The sequence below is a fragment of the Erithacus rubecula genome (assembly GCF_903797595.1).
Source record: "Erithacus rubecula genome assembly, chromosome: 1".
In the NCBI taxonomy this organism is placed as follows: domain Eukaryota; kingdom Metazoa; phylum Chordata; class Aves; order Passeriformes; family Muscicapidae; genus Erithacus; species Erithacus rubecula.
Window position 1 is genome coordinate 42548444 of NC_136658.1, and position 22191 is coordinate 42570634.

The 22191-nt window shown below is 36.4% G+C and overlaps 1 protein-coding gene across 1 annotated transcript in view; it reads right to left on the reverse strand.

The window, feature by feature from the left end:
• XPO4 (exportin 4) overlaps window positions 1-22191 on the reverse strand; it is a 79122-nt gene that overhangs the window by 24831 nt on the left and 32100 nt on the right. Inside the window, exons 5-10 of the mRNA XM_079307895.1 lie at window positions 18042-18158; window positions 17104-17270; window positions 7823-7928; window positions 5251-5408; window positions 4817-4991; window positions 609-785 (exon numbers count right to left, since the gene is read on the reverse strand). Coding sequence (XP_079164021.1) covers window positions 609-785; window positions 4817-4991; window positions 5251-5408; window positions 7823-7928; window positions 17104-17270; window positions 18042-18158 — 900 coding nt within the window. The remainder of the gene's footprint in view (window positions 1-608; window positions 786-4816; window positions 4992-5250; window positions 5409-7822; window positions 7929-17103; window positions 17271-18041; window positions 18159-22191) is intronic.

Below are 22191 nucleotides of genomic sequence, written 5' to 3' on the forward strand. Positions count from 1 at the left end.
TAGTAAGATCCAGATAAATAGGTAAATAGACTAATCATCTTTCTTTCTTTCTCAATGGCTGAAGAGCTACTCAATGTAATTTTAAGTTATCTCTAGACAGTCAACTGTTCAAAAACACAACTGGGAATTAATTTTATCCAAAAGGTCCACATGATATTCCAAGTTTCTTCTACTCTGAACACAATCTGTCTACATTTTTTCAGATATTTATGCATGTCAGTTATATTTTGAAGATAGTGCATGGGGGACAATCATAACAAAGACCCCCAATTTCAATGAGAATTTAAACTAGAATTCTAATCCAGAAGGAAGGTCAAAAGTTTAGTCACTGTATCTGTAGAAAGAACAAGATACACATTGATTTTAGTTATGGATTTATATTTTTCTTTTTTTTAAAGTGATTTCCAACTTTGAATTCCTTTAACTCCTTTCCAGAGAAACGGACTGAAAATCACAACTGAGTAAAGCATTCAGCAATTTTTTTCATTTCCAAAGTCACAAATGGCAATTCTATACTAGCTGCCTAGAGATACATAATATACACACACCAAAACACATAGGCTAGTTACTGTATGTTACCATCCAAAACTAGTACAATGAAGGCTTACCAAATTCCTTGTGCCATCAGGAGCAGCCAGATGGCACTGAATGTAGGAATTGAAGACTTGAACAGCATGTTGGGTAAAGAAACCTTTATGGAAATGTTTGTCATCTTGGACCAAAGTAAGCCAAGATTCCAGTAACTTATCATATGCCTCCATATATACCATGTCATCTTTGTCAAGCTGTAAGAGATGAAAAAACAAAAACCCAAACATATAAAGAAATCTTATTACTAAATTAAACCAGAGGAACATACTTATAATTATCACTATTTTATAGATTTTCTTCTACTGTTGAAACAAACAAAAATAAAGGATCTAAGGATAGCTAAGAAAATACCAGAATGAACTGAAGCAATGCCTGAAAAGGGCACTGAAGCTTTCATGTCTGCTAGGCTTTAAAAACCTGTTAAAGTGTTTAGCTATTGCTCTTAATCTGATGTTGCATATAGATTTATAGGTATTCTACTATCTCTGAAACAGAGAAAAAAAACAATGTTTCCAGAGGAAATCAATGCAAGACTGCAAGTGTTCAAGAAACCTTCTTATAAGCAGCCAGTTTTGATGATAAATCACAATTTCTCATTCTATGAACAAACCAAAACTCAATGAATTAGAACAGAATAAGCATGCAGCTATAATTACTTAGTGCATCTCAACTGATGCTTCTCGTTTTTAATTATTCATGTGCTTCTGTATAGTGCATAAGTTGCAAATGGAAATAACTTATCTCAGAAACAAAAATCTGAGTTGCAGGCAAACTAAAGAATCCAAACAGCAAAGTGGTAATTTCTTTCAAAAGGTATTTTTAATGTAATTATAAACTTTTTGTTTTGATGCAAAAATTGAACATTTGTAAATACATCCAACTTAAAAAAACTTCAGTGTGACTCTGCAGTTAAACAGTCTACCAAGGTGTTGCCTTCTCAACATTTAACCAACAGACGGCTCACAGAAGTTACTCTGAGACAGCAGAGGTCAGTAAAATGGTTCAATGATGAAATAAAGAGACACTAAGGCCTTAATCATGCTCCAGACACAAGAATTCCTGACTTCCAGTGAAGTTACAAACACGGTCGGATGAACAGGCAAGGAAAAGAAAACACTGCCTGGATGACTGATTAAGAGGAAAAACTGATATCACATTGGGAGCATTCCAAGATTGCTTCACAGCATCCTTTTGTAACTGCAAAGCTGTCATATTTCCAGAAGTTAATATATGGGACATACTGATGCAATTGTGAAAACAAAACCTAGAGATGACAAGGAGAGAGGCAAAATTGTATTCAACACTAACCTATGTCATAAATTGAGGAAGGACATCACAACATATCTTTTTAAAATTTACCTAAAGGACACATTAATTTACGGACAGTCATTCAGTCCTGAAGCATTTTGACATGTATGTAATATATTTACATCCATAACTTTACATATATCACTTTTAATAATTTTTAATAATTGAGAACAAACAGATAAACAGACGTTTTTATGAACAACAAAATACCCTCAAATATAGACAACTCATTTATTACAACACCTCAAGATATTCTTATAAGCAATCTATGACTAATAAGTGCCTCCATAAAATAAATGCCCAAACAGTAGAGAGATTTTATCCACATTGAACCAATCTGGTCCCAAAGAAACCTTACTAAAACATCCCAATCCTTATTTCAGATCAGCTGCTGCTGTGCTACCAAAGATGTCATACAGGCAAAGTGCCACGCTGTAGACTGGGAGATAAATCATTCTGATGCATTAAAACTTGGATCTTCAGGAGAGGCAAGATAAACCCAGTAAATTTAAAGCAAATTTTCTCTATGGGAAACAAAAAGAAATTTGGTCCTTCTTCCTTCTTAGTTTGCTGACCTTTTGAAGAAAAAAACACTTTGAAAGTTTGTCAAGCAGCAACAAGCTGCAAAGAATTGGAAGCACAGCAGAGGGGACAAAATTCAGAATGATCTCTGCTATCACATGATATTTGAAAAAATATAATGAAACAAGAATAGCACATAAATATTAATATTATTAATATAATTTTGAGAAAAATAAGCCTTTGATATAATTTTTATCGGACGTTTCAACATTCTGTTAATACTCTTCACTAATTCAGGTGAACTATTTGATTGTACTTCTGCATAAGTATTAAGTGTTAAGCAAGGCAGAGCATAGATGTGGATGAGCATCCTCTCTCACACAAAGTGCTATTAAAGGAAGAGATTACTGGTCCCCCATAAACTAATCCTCAGCACTGTTGAAGTTTACTGCCTTCCCTCCACCAGTGTAGCTGGTTCAGGTAAATGTTTCAACTTCTTTCAGCTGATCTTCCCAGCCCAAACTAGCAGGCTAATTTGAAATAGCATTTAAACATAATATTTGGATTGTGGGGTTTTCCCTGTAGTTGAAAAATCAGTATTAGATACTTTGAAGTGGTTTGTAGATTTTGATTCAGGATCTCCATATTTTGACAGTTTTCATAGCAGGTCTTCAGCTAAGTAGATTCATTTTTCCTGATGGGGTTTCTGCCATGTTCACATGGTATGTTCTGCTGGCATGAAGTTCCAGAAATATGGGGAAAATAGTTTTACCAACCAGCAAAGTTTAAGGAGTACACCTGCCTGCATTCTGCTGCATTTTGCATTTCTGAAAAGCTCATGGAATATTATCTGAGGATTCTATTGAGCCAAACACACATGGTACTTCATCTGTCAGAAAGCTCTTAACTACAGATAGCACATGAATTCACAAAAAATATCACTGCTTGCATTCTGAAAGAAACTTGGGGAACACATTCACCACAGCCAGGACACTCCTAAGCCAAAAGATGCTTTTCAGGGATGCAAAGCAGTAATTTTACAGGCACACATCATTGCACCAGAGTGGTACAAGCTGGTGTAAGCTCTTGCTGAGAGATTGTTTTAAATGGAATCCTGTTGAGCAGTGTTTTCATTAAATGTGACTGTTTATTCCAGTTCTCAAGTAATAAGATGCTAACTGAAGAAACAACATGCCTTTAGTTCCTTTGAACTTAAATGATAGCTGCCTGTGGTTTTGAGGAATCATATAAAAGCTTCAGAAGCATTTCTAAATGTACTGGTGAACAATGGAATATGTATTCAATATTCTACTAGAAAACCTCAAAAAGCACACAAATTTTGACCAATGAAGTTTTGAAAACAACTTTATTTCAGATTCTAAATTTAAATACCAATTTTTTGATTAAGACAAAAAAAATTGAAACGTTTGAGTATGCACTAGACCAAATATAATACATGTTAACCTTGCAGGGAAGACATGATCTAATGTTCTGCAATGAATGCTAATTAATACACCTGTGCTCTCTGATAAAGAAACACATCCATCAACTTTCTAACTAATTACTTCTATAATTATTTTCAAACTCCGCCACTACACCAAACTGTCAAAAAGAAAATAATCTTCTCATGATAGTGGGGAAATACTGGTTAATATCTTGATAGTCTTATTTTAAATTTATAGCCACTGCACATAAACAGTTGAAGGACAAGATTATTTGCCTTAATTCTTATGCTATATTCCTTAAACTGTGTGTCATTGGTAGTTTTTAATTTTAATCTAACTTTGAGGAATAGAACACTTGGGCTATACCAACTGCTCTTTAATGTTACAATCAAAGTTTGAAAGAAAAAAATCCTCTAAATTCCTCTGCTAGATTTGCATGCACAATTACCATTTGAATTGTGTCAGCAATGAAGGTATGATCTGAACAGCTCAGGTGTTAGCAACAGATCTTAACAGCTACACTCACTTAAAACAGAAACTCCTGACTCAGAACTCTAGGCAGCAGTTAAGTTTCATTCTGTCCATGTGTTCATGTAGTCATTTTAAACTTTCAGGACTGCAGCTTGTTCATTATCTACAACAGCAAGTCAGCAATACTTTAAGACTTTACTATTTTTAATTAGTTAATTAATTAAAAAAATAAGATGCACTTTAAATCAAAATGAAGTCTGAAAGATGCACATATTTGTAATTACATATATGTAATTATGTTCAGCACATTGTGTGAAATAAAAAGAAAATCCTCTCTTATGTGATTTCAGAAATATCTAGGACAAAACCACTGAATTCACAACAGTTATTAACAAAATAACCAAATTCTCATGTTGGTTATGCTTATCACAAATAGAAGTGAAAAAAGGTACCCACTTTTTTTAAGAGCAGCTACTTACCACTTCTTCCAGGGCAGCACTTCTTCCAAAAGAACAGGTGAGGTGTGCGAGGCAGTTAACAAATGAAGAGAAAAGTTCATTTGGAATGGCCGTTAAAATATTGCGGGGAAATACAGTTATCAGATTGCTGATAATACTGGAAATTCCCACTGCTTCAGAGTCTTCTATTTCAATTCTAGAGATAGAAATAGCAGTTTTTTGCCATTAAGAAAATTGCTAAAGAAAATTGGTTTTGTTGATATGTTTTCAACCCATACATCTACCTCATAATAAGCACCATCTACTTTAAACTGCCCTTTCTCAATTTAAGCAATCCAACAGCACAAATTATATCCAGAAATAAGCAAGCCATACCACTTCACCACACAGATATGCTACAGTCCAAACTAAAGATTAAAAGATGCCATCTAAATTTAGAGAGCATGCATACATACCCATTGATAGTATTCAGTAATCCCTCAATGAAGTGTGCCAGGTAATCAACTTGAGAACCTTCATCAGGAAAGACTGGCCCGTGCAAAGACGCCAGCTGTGCCAGGCACTGTAACGAATCTTGGGCCATATCTGTATCTTCTCTGATTTTTCGATGTACCTTTCAGGAAGTGAGGTCGTTAATAATACATGAAAACAGGGTGTTCTTACAACAGTCACATGGCTCTCAATCCAAAAGAGCACACACCAAAAAAAGCTTACTATAACTTCCCCTCAGTCTGAAATACAAGGGTTTCTATAACTCCCTAAACCATGGCAAACGTCAAGATCGTGACTCAGCTCACAAATCTCAAGCCTTGAATTAACTCACTGAAACTAACATTTAGTTAAGGCTCACCTACATGTTGAAAATTGAACTGTCTATTGAATGTTATGTCTTAAAGAGAGAAACAGATGCCAGCCAGTCAGACATGCTGCTCTTTCTAAAAACAGCAATAATGACAGTCATCTCTATTATGCTAACTATGCCCAGGCTATAGAGTCTTGCTAAAGTTAGTCAACAAGTTCAATCAAGATTATATAGATGCTTCTTTAGCAGAGGTAAACACTGAAGACATACAAAAATTAATGCATCACTTCCTTGGCAACACCCTTATGTTATACAAGGCTAACAGCAATCTTCCCACATTTATGCAAACTGTTATGTCATTATTTCTGTTGTGGAGACTTTCTAGATTTGAATCTAACTACTTCAGTAAACATATTCTCACGTACTTATTTTAATCAGTCAAGTATGGATTTAAAGAATTTTTTAGGCTTGTGCCTATTTTAATCACAGAAGATTTACTGAATAAATAAACAAACAAATATAGAGTAGCTTTTTCACCCAGAAGTGAAATTTAGCTAAATTATTCCAGTAATATTATACCAAAAAGTACAGTTAAAACACTAACCATTTTTCTGTGGTGTTATAGTTGCAAGTTCACCCAACTCGTAACTAGTTGGATTAGTTGCATAGTTAATCCCTGAAAGATCAAACTAGCAGGAGAAACAAACCCTGCAACAGAAATATACCCTCCTAATACATATCCCACAAGAGGCTGAGATTAGAAATGAAGGCTCTTGCTCTAACACAGCAGTCCTGCCAACTTTTGCAAGGTTATTAACATTTCTCAGATCAGATAAATGAATAAAAATTACTACAACTTACTTACATTACCTCAAACAGCAAACTAATGCTGCAAGCCTCAACCACAGCAAATCAGGAATCTAAAACCAGAACTGACAGCATACTGCCCTGGCCAGCATTCATTCAAAAATAATAAAATACAGGCAAGCCTTGGATACTATTAAGTAAAATGCAAACATATTAAAATGAATTTCTGCAGTATTAAAAATATTTTTCTTATCACAAATAAGTAATTGTAAATCAATTATGGAAACAGATATGCAACTCTGACAACTTCATATGATTAAATGAAGAAGGGTTAACATGCAAGCCAAAAAGTTATTTGCATGTGGAGGTTCACAGCTGACAGTAGCAACTGTCTGGATAGTCTAGACAGCTGTTCAGATTGTGTGTAGCTGCTGAGAGTTCTGCCAGTGATTTTTTCACCTTTTCAAAACTGCTGGATAAACTTGTAGTAAAAAGAAATAAAATTAAAAATTTAAATTTATCTAAAATCCTATAAAGTAAGGACATGCATCCGAACACATACTGTCAAGCAGCACTGGAGAGTTACATTTGCATTGTCTTATAACAACTTTGTCCAAGTTTTGAGCACATTTTTCTGCTTTGCAAAAATGAAAAGGAGCCTGAGAATGCTCAACTCTCAGATCCCAAGAGACGTAACCCAAGTCAAATTGCATAGCAAATGAATTTATAAGCCAATGTATGTTGCTGCTGCACTAAGTCCTAGCTGAGCAATGATTACAAACTTCTCCCAACAGTTGCAAAAACAACACAACTTCTATCCATTTTTAACATTGTGGGGCTTTAAAGTTACAGAAATTGAGCACTACATTCCCCTCACCCAACACTACCTCTTCCTTATCCCTTCTAACTTATTCCATTTTAACTTTGTGGCTTTTCTTTGTGCTAAGGAAAAAGATGTGGAATTCTGTATGGTAAAAGTGGCTAGAAAACTACATTGTTTATTTTCAGCTGTTCTGTTGAGCAAATGCTTTTATATCAGCAAACACACACTGCTCATTCGGTCTTTTCTGAGAGCAGCTACACCTTTTCTGAAAGATTATTCACTGCTTTACTACTGCTCATTGCGCTTGCTTTTGTCTGATGAGTACATGTCCAGAAATATTAAACATAAAGTTAAGATAGCTACAAGCTTTTTTTGTGTTGCTAGTGGTCATCAATTTAAAGCAATCAATGTACAAAATACAAATTCAGTACCCTAGGAGAAAGACAATACTTCTATCTGCTTCAATAAGCAAGTTGAAGTGAACAGAATCAGTCCTACCTGATGCAAAAGGAAGAGTCCGACAACACAGTTTTAGAACAGGAAGGAGCTGCTTTCCCTGTAGTCTGGACTATGAAAGTTGAAGAAAGAAACTTACTGTAAAGAAAAGCTCCATAACTCTGCTGTCCAGGAGGGTCTCGCGCCAGGATTCTGTTGGCTTTAGCATCACATTTTGTGAGGATTCAAACATAGCTATATAATGTCTGCCCAGTTATCTGGTGTCAAGGTCAACAATAACATTCCTACTTGGCTTTAAAAAAATCCTAGATACAACAGGATCCATTCAGAAAGAATGTAATGGAAACAAACTTTAAGCCTCTTCACATACACAGCATAATTCATGCATGAGGCCAAGGAATAAAAGGTATTAAGTATTGAAAAAAAGAATGCTCCAGGAATGTTAGATAACAGTTTGATCATAATTATGAGACATACCATAGCGATACGATCACTTTGATAACCAGGGTGTCTAATGTGACACAGCGAGAAGGGAAAAAAGCAACCGCAATTAACAGGTGTTAAAATTTATGCAAAATAGGAAATAATTTTCTAAAAAATTTTCCTGGCAGCTTTTTAAAAGGCCTTACCACAGCTAAAGATAGCTCATTGAAATCTATATCCTATTTTTCTAAATAGCCAGATATGTGTCACAGAATACAGATATGTTAGCCCTGCATTAATCTACATTTTCTAATCACACTGAGAAGAACAAAAGCACAAGTCAGCACAAGGAATTGTTGTCTTCAATGCATTTGTAAGAGACACTCATGAAAAATGTGCATGTTGTAAAGACAATTTCCCTGCACTCATTTCAGCTCTCACCATGCATTTTAGCATAGCTTGATTTACAAAATTCTGCAAATGTTCTGTAGAGAAAAAACAGACATGAGGAAAAACATTTAAAAAAACAGGTGCAATTCTCTGTCAATCTGATCAACCAACAGTTTTTATCAAAACATTTTGGAAGTACTTCCCTTTGTGACACCACCCATTTCAAGTAGCAGTTAAGTTAAAGCAGTTTTACTAATGTTTTATTTGTCTTTCTTAAACCCCACATTATCCTCTTTGATCCCGTTCTAACCCAACCATCAGAGTAAGTAACAGCATGTTCAGCTGCACATAATTTAGTTACTGGTAATGAACAGCATTACCTTTCGTAGTGTAAGCAATCCAGTACTATAAAACCTGTATAAGAAACTATTTCTATGTCTAGAATGGAATAAATTTTACAATGGTATCATGCAAAAGAGTAGGCTCCTTAAGTTTTGATGGGTTTTGTTTAAGGAAACAGTATTTAAAGCAAGCAAGTAGTTTAATGCAAAAAATCGTGTCACAAAGCAGAATGCACAATTTCAGTTTACTTATACCTGTCTTCTGTGTTCTGCCACAAAACAAAATTCCTAATGATACTGTGCAAAGTCACATTCAAAAAAAAACAAAAGGACTTTTTCCAAAGTACAGTACCAAGTGGTCCCTCACTGGTGGTATGTGTCCAGGACTGCTGTTCAACACATTATACTGTGTATGAACCATCAAGGGTTTTCACATTAGTGAAAAATAAATGCTGTTTCACAATTTTCAAGACTACCAACATATGCTAAACTATACCAGATTGGCATTATTTCAGATGGGGAAAAACTAAAAGTCACAGAATTTTCTACTTTACTTCCACCTGAAATACTGATGTAATTTAATTGATCAAATATGCTTTGGTTCTACTCACCAAAAAAAAAAAAAAAAAAAAAAAAAAAAAAAAGCATTAAATTATCACATGCAAGCATCCTTTATCAGGAGTAATAATCTAAATTAAGACTAATTTTATCTGGCAAATTAAGCAATGCCTTTTTTTTCCTTCTAATTTAGAATGTTTTAACCAAAATGGTATTTTAAAACTGCATACTAACAAGAACGTCCTTTACTGTGACTCTCCAATAAGCAATTGGCTTTCACATACTATCAAAAGACAAACACACTACCAATCTGTGAAAAATTTACTCTTTGTTAGGTTGAGTATACAAAGGGGACCAGCTACCAAATGCTTTCACATGGAATGAAAGAAGTGCTGGTTTGCTGTCACTATTTTAACAAGACTCACTATTTAGCATCCTTATCCTGTTATTTTTAGTCTTGTTTCTCATGCTAACGGACGGTTGACACATCTGACAATAGGAGATTTGTGGATAAAATATCTGTTCACTGAACATTACAAATTATGACTCCACCTATCACGGAGGTCTTGTAGCCATTTTCCAGCATGTACTGCACGTATGCAAGCATTAGCAGAAACTGGCTGTGGAGATGCTTACTGCTACAAAGTACTCCAGCTTACGTTGTGCTACAGTTTGATCTCGGTACCAGCAGTGTAGTTATGCCAAACCTGAACAGAATGGCACTAAATCACCTCATACATGGGTACACACAGGACAAATGCACTCTTCATCGTCCAAAATTAACTTACTTGTCAAGACTTACAAAGAAGCAAAAAGTACAGAATGAGCAAAACACTTTTCTAAGCACTCAAGCTTATGATTTAAACTTACAAATATAGATAAACGAGAAGCATAGATTAATCTACTATGACATCCTGGAGAGTCTGAGGTTCTTTGTTTCCAGAAGGAAAAATAACTGTAAACCACTTCTGGCAATAATCCAGATGTTTCTAACCTTCATAGGTCTACTGGGGGAGTGATTAACTTTTAACAAAACTTACTTTGAATGATTTGGAAATCCAGGCTAACAAACAGCTACCAGAAGCATGTCAACATTTCACTTATTTTGCAAGATTTAGGACACTGATTCCTTCAGAGACATGAATCATGCATAAAACAGATTATTCAGTGATGGGAACTGAACTCTATTAAAATCATAAGAACATAATTAGATGCCTTAATGTATGATAAGGTCCATATGCTTTAGAGAGCATATGTTTAGAGAGAAAGATAAGGAGACCATAATGTTAAAAAGATATTTTATCTTTGACTCAATTTATGCATGTAGACATTAGATCTATGCTTCGCTTTGTTTTATGAGCTGGAGAAGTAAGAGTAGTTTTTTCAAACTTATAAATTGTTTATTTTAAAACTAATCTAGAAAAAAAGTTTGAGGCTTCATGTGCTTCTTGGAGGAATATATGAAAACAACAAAAACTAAAAACCAACAAACGTGCAGTTTTCCTCTCAGTCACAGCCTCTGTCGCAGGAAGGGATTGAAGATGAATACTAAAATATTTCATATCCTAAGGTGGTCATGAGGAATTATAATATTTTTTTTCAGTACTTCAATGAATTCCAGTATCTGAGAATTAATCCCACAATCTTTTTCCCAAGAGAGAAAAGGCTTGTTCTTCCACAAAACAGTAAGTTTGGAACTCAAAAAATCAAAGCTGAGATTTCTTCTACTAGAACCTCATTTGCAAGTTTGTGTGCAGAAGTGAAAAACATCTCAGAAATGGAGGGAAGACTCCTGGTGTGTTGAGGTCTGGATATCTTTCCTAAAAGTTATTTTAATCACCTTACTTTTGTTGTTTGAAATACTTCTGGAATTCATGCCAATCATAGACTTGGACTTTAAAAATAAAAAACTGCATTAGAAAGGTACCTGCCCTCCAGTGTTATGTTAAATACTGATTTTATCTGAATTTTTAAGACCTCCTCCAGCTTTCTAGCTAGTGAGCCGAGCACATGGGATGAGTCTAAGGAACAACTACCTAAAACTGCTGCAGAGGCTTGCTGCCCCCTATGGAAAAATCCTTCACAGACCTTTCCACACCTTACACTGTGGCCAAATAAACCCAGCAACTAGGACAAGGAGCATATGCTTAAATATTATTAAACACAAGTATTCCTAACAGTCACGAGAATGAAACAATACATTGTGTTGGAGACACTGGACTCAGATTGCAGGAACAGGAGTAGGAAGTGCAGGAACACCCAAGCTAATTTTAAACCTGGCTGATTCCAGAGCCATGCCAGCTCTAAGGCTCATGACCACTTGTGGATTCTGCAGTTCTTGGTACATCCTGCTGCTATAGTTATGCAGCTTATGATATGCCAGCTGATCACTTCCAGCCTAACTGGCACTTAAAGCACCCATGCACAAGTGGCTGCCACACAGATGTGGCTCAGGAGTCACACCTTTCCACCACATGCCAGCTGCCATCCAGGGTGCTGCAACCATTGCTGCAAACCCAAACACTTAAAAACCATTAGGGCAAGAAAGCAGAATATCAGCTCCCCTTCACAAAAAGGGTCATTCCTGGTCTCTTTTCCTCTTCTGGTATTAATGCTGTTAAGATGTTCCTACATTGTAAACTGATTACAGATTTCATTCAGGAAAACTGAAATGATGAAAGATTAATTGTTAGAAAGTTCAACATCAATACAAATATGCTTAGTGCAATTATGAAAAAATTCAGGGGATCTTCCAATCTTCTTGGGTTTGCCCAATGTTTTCTTAAAAAGTTGCTAGAAAAGATTGACAAGAAAACACAGTGTCCTAGAAATAATTTCAAAACATCAGGGATTTCAAAGTCAGTTCAGTTTTCACCTAAAAGTGGTAGGTGATAAAAGTTTGACAAAAGTAAAATGCAGCTCTCCTAAATACAGCTGTTTCAGTTACATTGAATTTTGCAATATACCCCTAACAATAGACAATATAGTGTTCAGATAAGAACAGACTGCTGCAGTGAATTCAGGATAACTCCAGGCTGATAACAAACACAAGGCCTATGGAAAGCAGCCACGGTGCTGAAGAAATCTATGTTGTCATTCCTTGGTATAGGTAGGATTATTTCTGTAGCTCTGTAACAAATCAAACCAAGGGCCCAAAACCTGCAAAAAATCCCCACCACATTTTTAGCCAGGTGGCTCCCTGCTCAGCATCATGCCTGTGGGAGATAAGGGAGGATGCTTTTTCAGCAGCAATGCCAACTTGAACCATTCCTCAAAACCCACCTTGAGTTTTCTGTGTGGTTTTCATTCATTTCTATTATGCACAACAGGTGCTACCAATCTGGGTTGGACTGAGTACAAATCTTAAAAGTCTGCAGAGCTATATGGCTCACAGAACCTCCCAGACAGGTGTCTCATTCTGGCTTGAGGTTTAAAAGACACTTTCAAAACTGAGACATGAAGAGCTTTCTTCCTTTAACTGCATGGCCAAGGAACACAAAAATGTTCAGATCAGACAAAAGCTTCAGTCAGTTCATACAACTGCCATGACATCAACAATTCTAATGGAACAGCAATGATGTGTATTAGAACAGTGCAAACCACAAGGTCTACATAACCCACATTTTAAATCCTCTATTCTACACTCACTTGAACATTTGCCAGCTTGCCTCCGAGCAAGAACAGGCACTAAATCCCAAACAAGAACAAGAGATGAAGTATCTCTTTATTCATGTACTGTAATCCATACGTTGAAGGATAAGGGATAAATACTTGTATGACAGCTCCTAAAGACAGATAACAGACATCTTTCTGTAGATGGGAGACAATTCTTATGTTCCATTAAAGAACTCTTACATTTGAGGACATTCAGCGAAAGTCCATTAGAATATGGTAGCCAGGAAGAGAAAAATCCCAAAGTCGACAAAAGAAATATCTCTGGAAGTGAAATGATAAAAATTATAATTACATCCCAACTCCACAGGATGTGTATGTCCATGCCAAGGTGTATTAAAGCCCAACATCTAGCTTCTTAACTGGAGATTTTGGGTACTCACAATGTACTGAAAGTCAGATTCTTGAAGGAACTTTTGTCAAGGAGAGGGCTGTACTTTTCAGTACTGATCAACTCTAATTCCTTAATTAGTTGAAACACTAATTTATGAAAAGATGCAGTTAAAACTAGTTCCATCCATGTAAATAACATTTAACAATACTGTAACAGCACTGAAAAAAGAAACTATGCAGAAGCCAACATGACACAAGATACTATCTCTGAAGCCCCCACAAACACCGGGTAAACTAATATCTCAAGGTGGCAGATAAAAATAACAATAGATGATTGCTGGAAAATGAAATGGGAGAAAAAAGGACATGACTGAAGGGAGGCCTCCTAGGTCACTGTGCTGTGTCCTTCCTACTGCAGGCACTACATCAAGATAATTTAAAAATACTGAGTTCCAATTTGAAATTAGGTAGGTTCCAGAGTTTCTTCCTTTGTTGCTCCAATGAGGTGGGTATTCCAGAAGGTACATGCATCTTTCATGGTAGCAATTAACAATGCAGACTTAGTACAACTTTTTTTTTTACAATTGGTGGCAGCACTGTCCAAAACTGCATTTAACAATGCAACGTTTCTAAAGTTGTCCTATAACAGCACAGACTCTTGAGAAGTGGTATGTTTTGATTCAATTCTAACAACTTGGGATTTGAATAACGTACCACTTCGTAAGAGCCACCATATAGTTAACACACATTTATGCTATTTCTTTCTGGAGATACATGAATCTTGCTAAATGTTACATAAATATACTGCAGATTACTGTGATGCTGCAAGGAATACTGAGAATCAATACTATCTTGCCAGGGGAAATACCAACTAAAGGAAAAAAGATATATCTGAAAATACAATGGATCATTTTACTCCATGCTTCAAGTATTAAATTTATGCCCACTGCTACAGCATATGTACTGTCAAGATTTGGAAAGAGGACACCAAAAGGACTCTAACCTATCAATCAACACAGCAATATTCTTACATTCTTATGTAATGTGCTATCTATTTAGAAACTACAGCCAAGCTAAGTTTCACTGTCCATAAGCTAACAATCAACAGTTAAAGAGGTTATCTTAAGGAAGAGATTTATGCCACAATACAATCAATGTGGCACTGTAAACCCCAAGAGTTACTAAATCTTTGGCAGCTATGACCAAGTTTTCTCAAGGAGGAGTGAAGATGTTCCAAGCTGGTGCTGTAATTCTTACAAAATGAAGCATCCAGTGCTAGAAAACAAGAAGATGGTAAAAAGGCAGATCCAATATTACAAAAATATTTGAAATGGATCCATTAAGAGCAGTTAGGTCCATCTGATCTCCAGAAATGGCCAGAACCTGTTTAACATCTTAGTATCTAAAGTAGACCAAATAGCAGAAAATATTATTTACCTTAAACAGTAGTATGGCTTGCTTTGGTATTCTAGTAACATTTATCTACTAGCACCTAAATCACATCATATTATATATGTGTATAAAGGAAAGCTGGAATTCCAAGGCTCCACATGTTGCATGTATCTCTATCTGGCTCCACCAGTGCAAACCCTAGCCAAGGACAAAGAGCTAATGAAGAACTAAAGCTCTCACTTCTGAGCCATACCAAGATCCCAGAGAGCAGCACTGCAGAGAAGGAGTTATGGGTGGTGGTGGATGAAAAACACAACATGAGCCAACAATGTGCACTTACAGCCCAGAAAGACAACTGCATCCTGAACTGCACCAAAAGGTTGAAGGAGGAGATTTCTCCCTCTACTGTGCTCCTGTGAGACCTCACCTTGAGTACTGACTACAGTTCTGGTGTCCCCAACATAAGAAGGGCATGGAATTGATGGAGTAAGTCCAAAGGAGGCCACATAATTGATAGGAGAGTGGAGCACCTCCCCTGTGAAGACAGGTTGAGGAAGTCGGGGCTGTTGAGCCTGCAGAAGAGAAGGTTGTGTGGAGACCTTGCAGCAACTTTCAGTGTCTGAAAGGGGCCTGCAGGGAAGCTGGAGAGGGATTCCTTCTCAGGAACCACAGTGACAGGAAAAGCAGTAATGGGCACAGACTGAGAGGAAATTCAGGTTAGATAGCAGGAAGAAATTTCTTCCTGTGAGGATGGTGATGCACTGGAACAGGTTGCCTAGGGAAGCTGTGGATGCCCCATCCCTGGAAGTGTTCAGTGCCAGGTTGGATGGGGCTCTGAGCAAACTGGTCTAGTGGCAGGAGTCCCTGCCCATGGCAGGGGGTTGGAAATGGATGATCTTTAAAACACCTTCCAACCCCTTAACATTCTACAATTCTGTATTTAGGACTACATCAGAAGTTCGTGCAGAGCCAGGCTAAAATTCAGAGAGAACCACCACTGCACAATACAAGAGCCTATTTGAAATCCCAAATCCACTTCCAGAGACTTTTATAAGGTGCAATAATTTGACTACAGTCTCCATTTTATAGGCACATGTACTAAATTCCTCTCTGAACCCCTGCCAAATCACTTCAGAGATGAATAGAAGTGGGATATTTACTTTTAATCCATGGAACCTTTCTTAAAGCAAATATAACTGGCATCCTGCTTTACAGATGTGAACCAAGAAATATCCAGTTTCCAATAAATTTACTTTTGCTGCCTGCTGCATAATGAACAGACTAAAAAGAAAACAAAACCACACAGGTATCACCTTCTGACTGTCACATTGGGAAAGCAAATAAAATCTTTCAAGTGGATTTGAGAGCAACATCAAGATTCCTGCAGTATGTGTAACTTGGTAGCAATTTCAGAAGTTTTAAGAAAAAACTTTATAGACCAGCTTTAAACTTTGGCTCTTGGAAAGTTTGCTGAGCTTCTTAAAGGCAGCATGGATTAAAACAGGTACTATAATGATTTACTACACATGCTGTCTAAAATTGCTTTTAAATAAAGTGTGATTGAGTATTTCTACAGTATTTGTCTATCCCATTTTTTGGACTGAACATTTTTATATCTTTTTTTGTTTCTCTCCTTCACCAAGAGTCTTTCTCTTTCTGATTCCCATTTTCTCCTCTACTTTCCAGCTCCACCTTTCTCTGGACTAATGATCAGCAGATACCACAAAAATATCAAAATGGAAGAAATGGCACCTGTGTAAAATGAAATTGGTATTTCTTTCCTCAGACACCAAACACTTCTTTTCAGGCTGAAGAGATTCTGTGTTCTAGTATATACCATGTTCTTTTATGGGGAGTTGGTTTACCTGCATGAACATGGATACTCCTACATGATGGGGCATTTGCCTGTCCCAACCTCTTCTCTGAGGGAGAAAAGTAGGACAGATCAGATTTCTGAATAAAAATTGAAGAGGGCTTAGACTCTTCACCATATGGTTCTACACTGAAGCAGCATATTGCAGATTTCCTGTTTACCTGCACCAAATAGACAGATAACAAACATGTAAAAGCTGGGTGCTCTGTATGCTTTTTCCTCTATGTAAAATACTTTTAAACTTTGATGAAGACCAACAGCAGCTTCTGATTATAAGTACCTCTTAGCAAGCATGGTGGAGACAAAAAGCACTAATGGAAGAAAACATAAATCAAAGACTGAACACAAAGCTTCTACATTTTATGTTTTACTCTCCTTGCAAAGTCTTTACTCATCACGCAAGAAGTGACCCAAGTCAAGGGAAACAAAAGGCCTGACATGAAAAGGATATGATTTGGAGGAAGGAAGTTCCAGCTTAAGACCTGATTGGCTAGTGCAAGATAACGCTGAAACACTGAAGACATCTGAGCATTGAGGTTTTCACGTCTGCTGAATTCCTGAAGTACCTCTACTGTGAGCATGAAGATCTGCCGCAGATCGTCCTCCTACAGTCAGGACAAACACAATACATTCAGTATCTCAGTCATTATTTTTTGTTGACCACCATTTCATTACTTTTCCAGAGGAAAAAAAATTCCAGTTTCACCTTATTTTCATTAAAATATAGGAAATACTCTGAAATTACCATTGAGAACCCCCCTTTTGTGAAAATTTATTGATTACCTTTGCAAAGACCATGAAGAAAATCTTCACATAAATACTAGCCGTTAAAAGATAAAAAACCAATATGTTTTTAATAAGTGGTGGAGAAAAGAGTTGGTCTTTGGCATGAAAAAAAGTTGGTAAGTTGTTCCATAACAGTCAGTTTAAAGCAATGTCTTCACATAAACATTTCTGACTGGCCAAACAATACATCTGAGACAACCGGACTACACCATCTGCAATAATATTTTTAAATACATACATAGCTCTCCTTGGCTTTAAACCAAAGCTATATTTAAGACTATCATTGTTCCACACAGTATTCATTTTGTTTGCAATTGGTAGCCAAGGAATTAAAGTGTACAATGGCAAAGATCTGTAGAGCTACATTCATAAAATGGGGACAAAGGGTTTGCATCTTTTTGATACAAGTTTTCAAAAAATACATTATAAATTCTCCTGAAGTAGCCAATATCTGCATTATTTGCAGTATTTGCCTTATTAAATGCTTTTAGACACAGAGTATATCTGACTGCACCTGGCAAAGCAGTGTGTTTGCTTCTCAATGTTTAAATTTTAGAGAGATAGTATATATCAATACAGAATTAGTTTACCTGAAATATACGTTTACAGTTACCATGGAACTCCATGCTTAGTCCAATGTTGCTGGTTTTACTTGAACTTGAGAACTCGCTCAACAACGCCGTTAGAATGGAACAGGCCAAAGTTTGCTATAAAAAAAAATAAGGGGGAATAATATAACTAAAAGATGTCCAATAATGCAATAGCACCTACAATGTCCTTGACTTCTTTATTAGCATTTTAGTACAACTATACTTAGGTTCCTTCTAACACAAACTAGAACAAGTCAAACTTTCAGGAAAATAGATCCTTGGATGAACCATTTCTGGAATCATCAGGGCTTCATCCTTAAAAAAGAAATTTGAGTATTTGAGCAATATAAAAGCTGGCATCTGTGTGATCATCATTACAAATGAAATCAACTTATTGCAAACCATTTCCCAGCCTTGCCATTTACTTTGCCTATGCACAGGCCTTTACAGGTATTAGTTTCAGTGAAGATTCACTGCCCATTTATTTCCATAGATCTAATAGTTCACGTCACTCTAAAGCTCATTCTGGCCCTCCTTTGCATTTGCTACACTTACCATGTTGGTATTTGATCATGATTAATTTTATAGCACCAAAAGTGATACAAATTTGTCAAAAACAACACCAGCAGTAACACTGTCTCCCACAGCTTTTTCCTCTCTCCCCATCACAAAAAAATAGGAGAGGAAAGCTCAGATACTCAAAAGGTCTTGGATACCTCCCTCTAAGGCACCACATCGACAAACCTCAGAAATAACCCTTAAAACTACTCTATTAAAATTACATCTCTGAAGCGATATAAAAATTGGTGGGAAATAGGCATGTTAATTTTAGAGAGAGAGAGATTCATGAAGACTAAATATTTAAGTAACTTTTTCATTCTCAAAACTAATGATAAGGTAAATTAAATGCTTATCTAAAACAATACTTAAAAGCCAACTTTCTATATGAAACACATGGCTCCAGCCTTTGTTGCTGTTTTTTTAAATAATAAAAAAAAGCTTTTTTTCCTGATGCCAAAGTCCAGAGACCATCAATACCAGTTTTAGTATCTTTTAACTGATCATTGCATAGAAAGGAGAGCAAGTACTGCACAGTGGAGGTGCAACTTCAGACTTGTGCTGCACATTACTGTACAAAGCCCACTACTAGAAAGCGTATACTGCTGAAATGAAAAGACTTTTTGTTAAAGAGATGTTCTTTACAAAAAGCTCCAAAATTACTGGCTATCCTCCCAGACTGTTTGGAGCCAAGGTGCCAGGGATGGACAGAGGGATAGGAATTGTTAAAGGGTCATGCATGCCAGCAAGTGTCCAGGGGTTAAACAGAAATATGCACACTACCTCTGAACACCCGAAAGATTAAAGTGGAGATGATACTATTTATGCAAGCTCATACAACAGCTGAGACCAGTGCCATCCACCCACCAACTGCAACATCTTTGTTCAGAAATGCCTCTGAAGTCAGTACCTTGACCCCCCAGACAACTAGTTATCTTAGTCAGTAAACACTAAATTAACATTCTTACTTGCTAAATAAGTTCCAGACAGATCAAACATAGTGGCTTTGTGATAATACACAGGTTCTCTTCAACTATGCAATAAAGCTGCATAAGTACAGCAGACCAGCACATTGCTGATCAGTAGCTAAGCAAAAGTTTTCCCATTTCAAAGAAATTATTTATTTCAAGTGGACTATTTCTCATTTACAGTCAGCTCTGTCAAAAAACACATATGACCAAAGAAGCATTTAGCCAGTGAAAAATCATTATTACAATTTAAACTACTTCAGTAAAAGTGCAACTTTGTCACTGCTATACTAGAAGTATTTCTAATTAGCTGAAACATTTCAATATTTTATTTCCAAATTTCTGTGCAAGGTATCCACACAATAAATACTTTTTTTAGTTAGAGGAAATATAGATTTGATCTAATATTTAAAAAAATGAACAGTATAGATTAGTATTAAGTATTAAATCCAACATTAAAAGTTACGTATGAAAATAATTAATCTGTGTACAAAAAAAAAAAAAAAAAAAGAACCACTAAGAAAAGCCCCAAGTCTGACTTTAGAAGAATGCTTCAAATCAGAATACATGTTTCACATAAATAAGGGAAAGTTTGCTCACATGATTCCCTAAATAATTTAAAATAAAAGCTTTTATTTGATGCTTAAATTACTGACTCACATTTTTCAGCTCAAAGCAGCCACAACATAAGGACATCACTAGCTGCAATTACAAATCTGTACACTTTAATTCTCTGTAACATACCCTGATTAGCAAGTGATATCAGTGGCCCCAACAGTACAACAACCAGGCTAAAACTAAACTGCTTCTTCTTCCCCATGCTAAGATCTCAACACCAAGCCACCATCCAGACCAGCACAGGAAAAGCAGGGCAGCAATGAAGACTACCCATCAATTTACAGTTGGTTGCCAATTACTGGAAAAATCAATCACCAAGTTCAAATGTGCAGGAACAATAGGAAAAAACATTTGTTCCCACTCTGATTACAAATACTTAATACTTAGCTGTCATAGCACCTTCCTTTTCCTCCAGTTCATTTATATGTGCATAATAATTTATTCTCTCTCTTTGCAGAGTAGTGTGTTACTGCATGGTAAAAGCATGTTACAGATTTTGTGTGCTTTTCTCCTGATTTCAAGGAAAAATTTAAAAGGAAGGTTAAATTTATGACTGATGGTAAAGACATCTCTTTGAAAGTATAAAGAGCAATGGGTAGACTGACTGAATCTGCTAAGAGCCCAATAAAGCAGCTTGAGCAGTGAGTGACCTATCCCCCTGATTTCAATGAGAGCTAGTTCAGATAGTTCTGGGACATCAGTACCTGCTTTGAACTTGACAGGAGAAAAAGAATGTTACTAGATTTACACAGCTTATTCCATCCAGCAGGCTAGCTCACAGCAAATACCAGGGCACACCGCATCCCTCTGCTCTACTCCCTCCTCAATTCCCAGCATCAGCTTCCTTAACTTGGTATTTCAATACCTGGGGTGTAAATCCTGCCCCATCCCCTCACCATCCCAAGGGCCTCATGTGCAATATTTGCAAACCATAAGCTTCTGTTGCCATCTGCACCTGTGCTTACCCCTTGCATCCATAAGGAATTGTAAGCACTCCTGTATATCCAGGTCACCAGAGCAGAAGACAACCAAAGAGAAGATACTGGCCAGTAATTTAAAATTTACTGCAACAACAGGCTGAGGTGAGATGGCACAAGACTGGCTTCCTAGAAGGCAGGTGCCAGCCCCCATGAGTTCAGCTTTCAAACAAGAGCAGAGGAACAGATCAAGACCATAACCTGTCTTTGCAATGTCAACTACTTGCACAGAGCTTTGCAAAACCACCACAGCTTCCAAAAACCACCATAAGGCTATAGGAGTTCATACAGACTATAATGCACAGCAGTAGGGCAGCCCATTTTCATGAGTATTAACAAATATTAACTTAAAAGAACACTTGTTCTGCCATCTATGAAACTTTCCTGAACACACAATAGTATTGCAGAAATTCTGGAATAAAGCTCAAGCAAATTATACTAAAAAAAAAACCATTGACTTTCATAAAGTAATTTTACTGAATTTTAACTACTGATATTTTGAATAACATTTAGATACGTTTAGTGTGAAGACACTAAGTACACCTCAACATAAATATCAGAAGAAAGATTTCAAAAATCTGAAAATTAACAATATCAGAAAAAACAATACTGGTGTGCTGTGTGAACTAAATTTCTTCCTCTTACATGTAAGATAATTGAATGCACCCAACACATAAAATTCTAGGGTGGAGGGTTCTGAGGGGGGTTTTGTGTTTTGTTTGGAGTGGGGGGGAGCTGTTTGTTTGGGCTTTTTGCTGTTGTAGTTGGTTTTGGTGTGATTTTGGTTGGTTGGTTTGTTCATTTGTTTTCTGGTGGTGATTTTTTGGTTCTTTTTTAAAGGTTTATTTTTTTAAAGTTTTTTGCCACACCACAGAAGAGATTAACAATGCAAGTTAGTAATACCACACTGTAATAAGTAGAAAATGCACGTGACTCTGGGCATCATATTAAAAGCCAGATCTGAATGTCTATTGTGCAGCAATGCCATTAACTTAATACCAGTAAGAGTACACCTCTGAACCCAGTTTG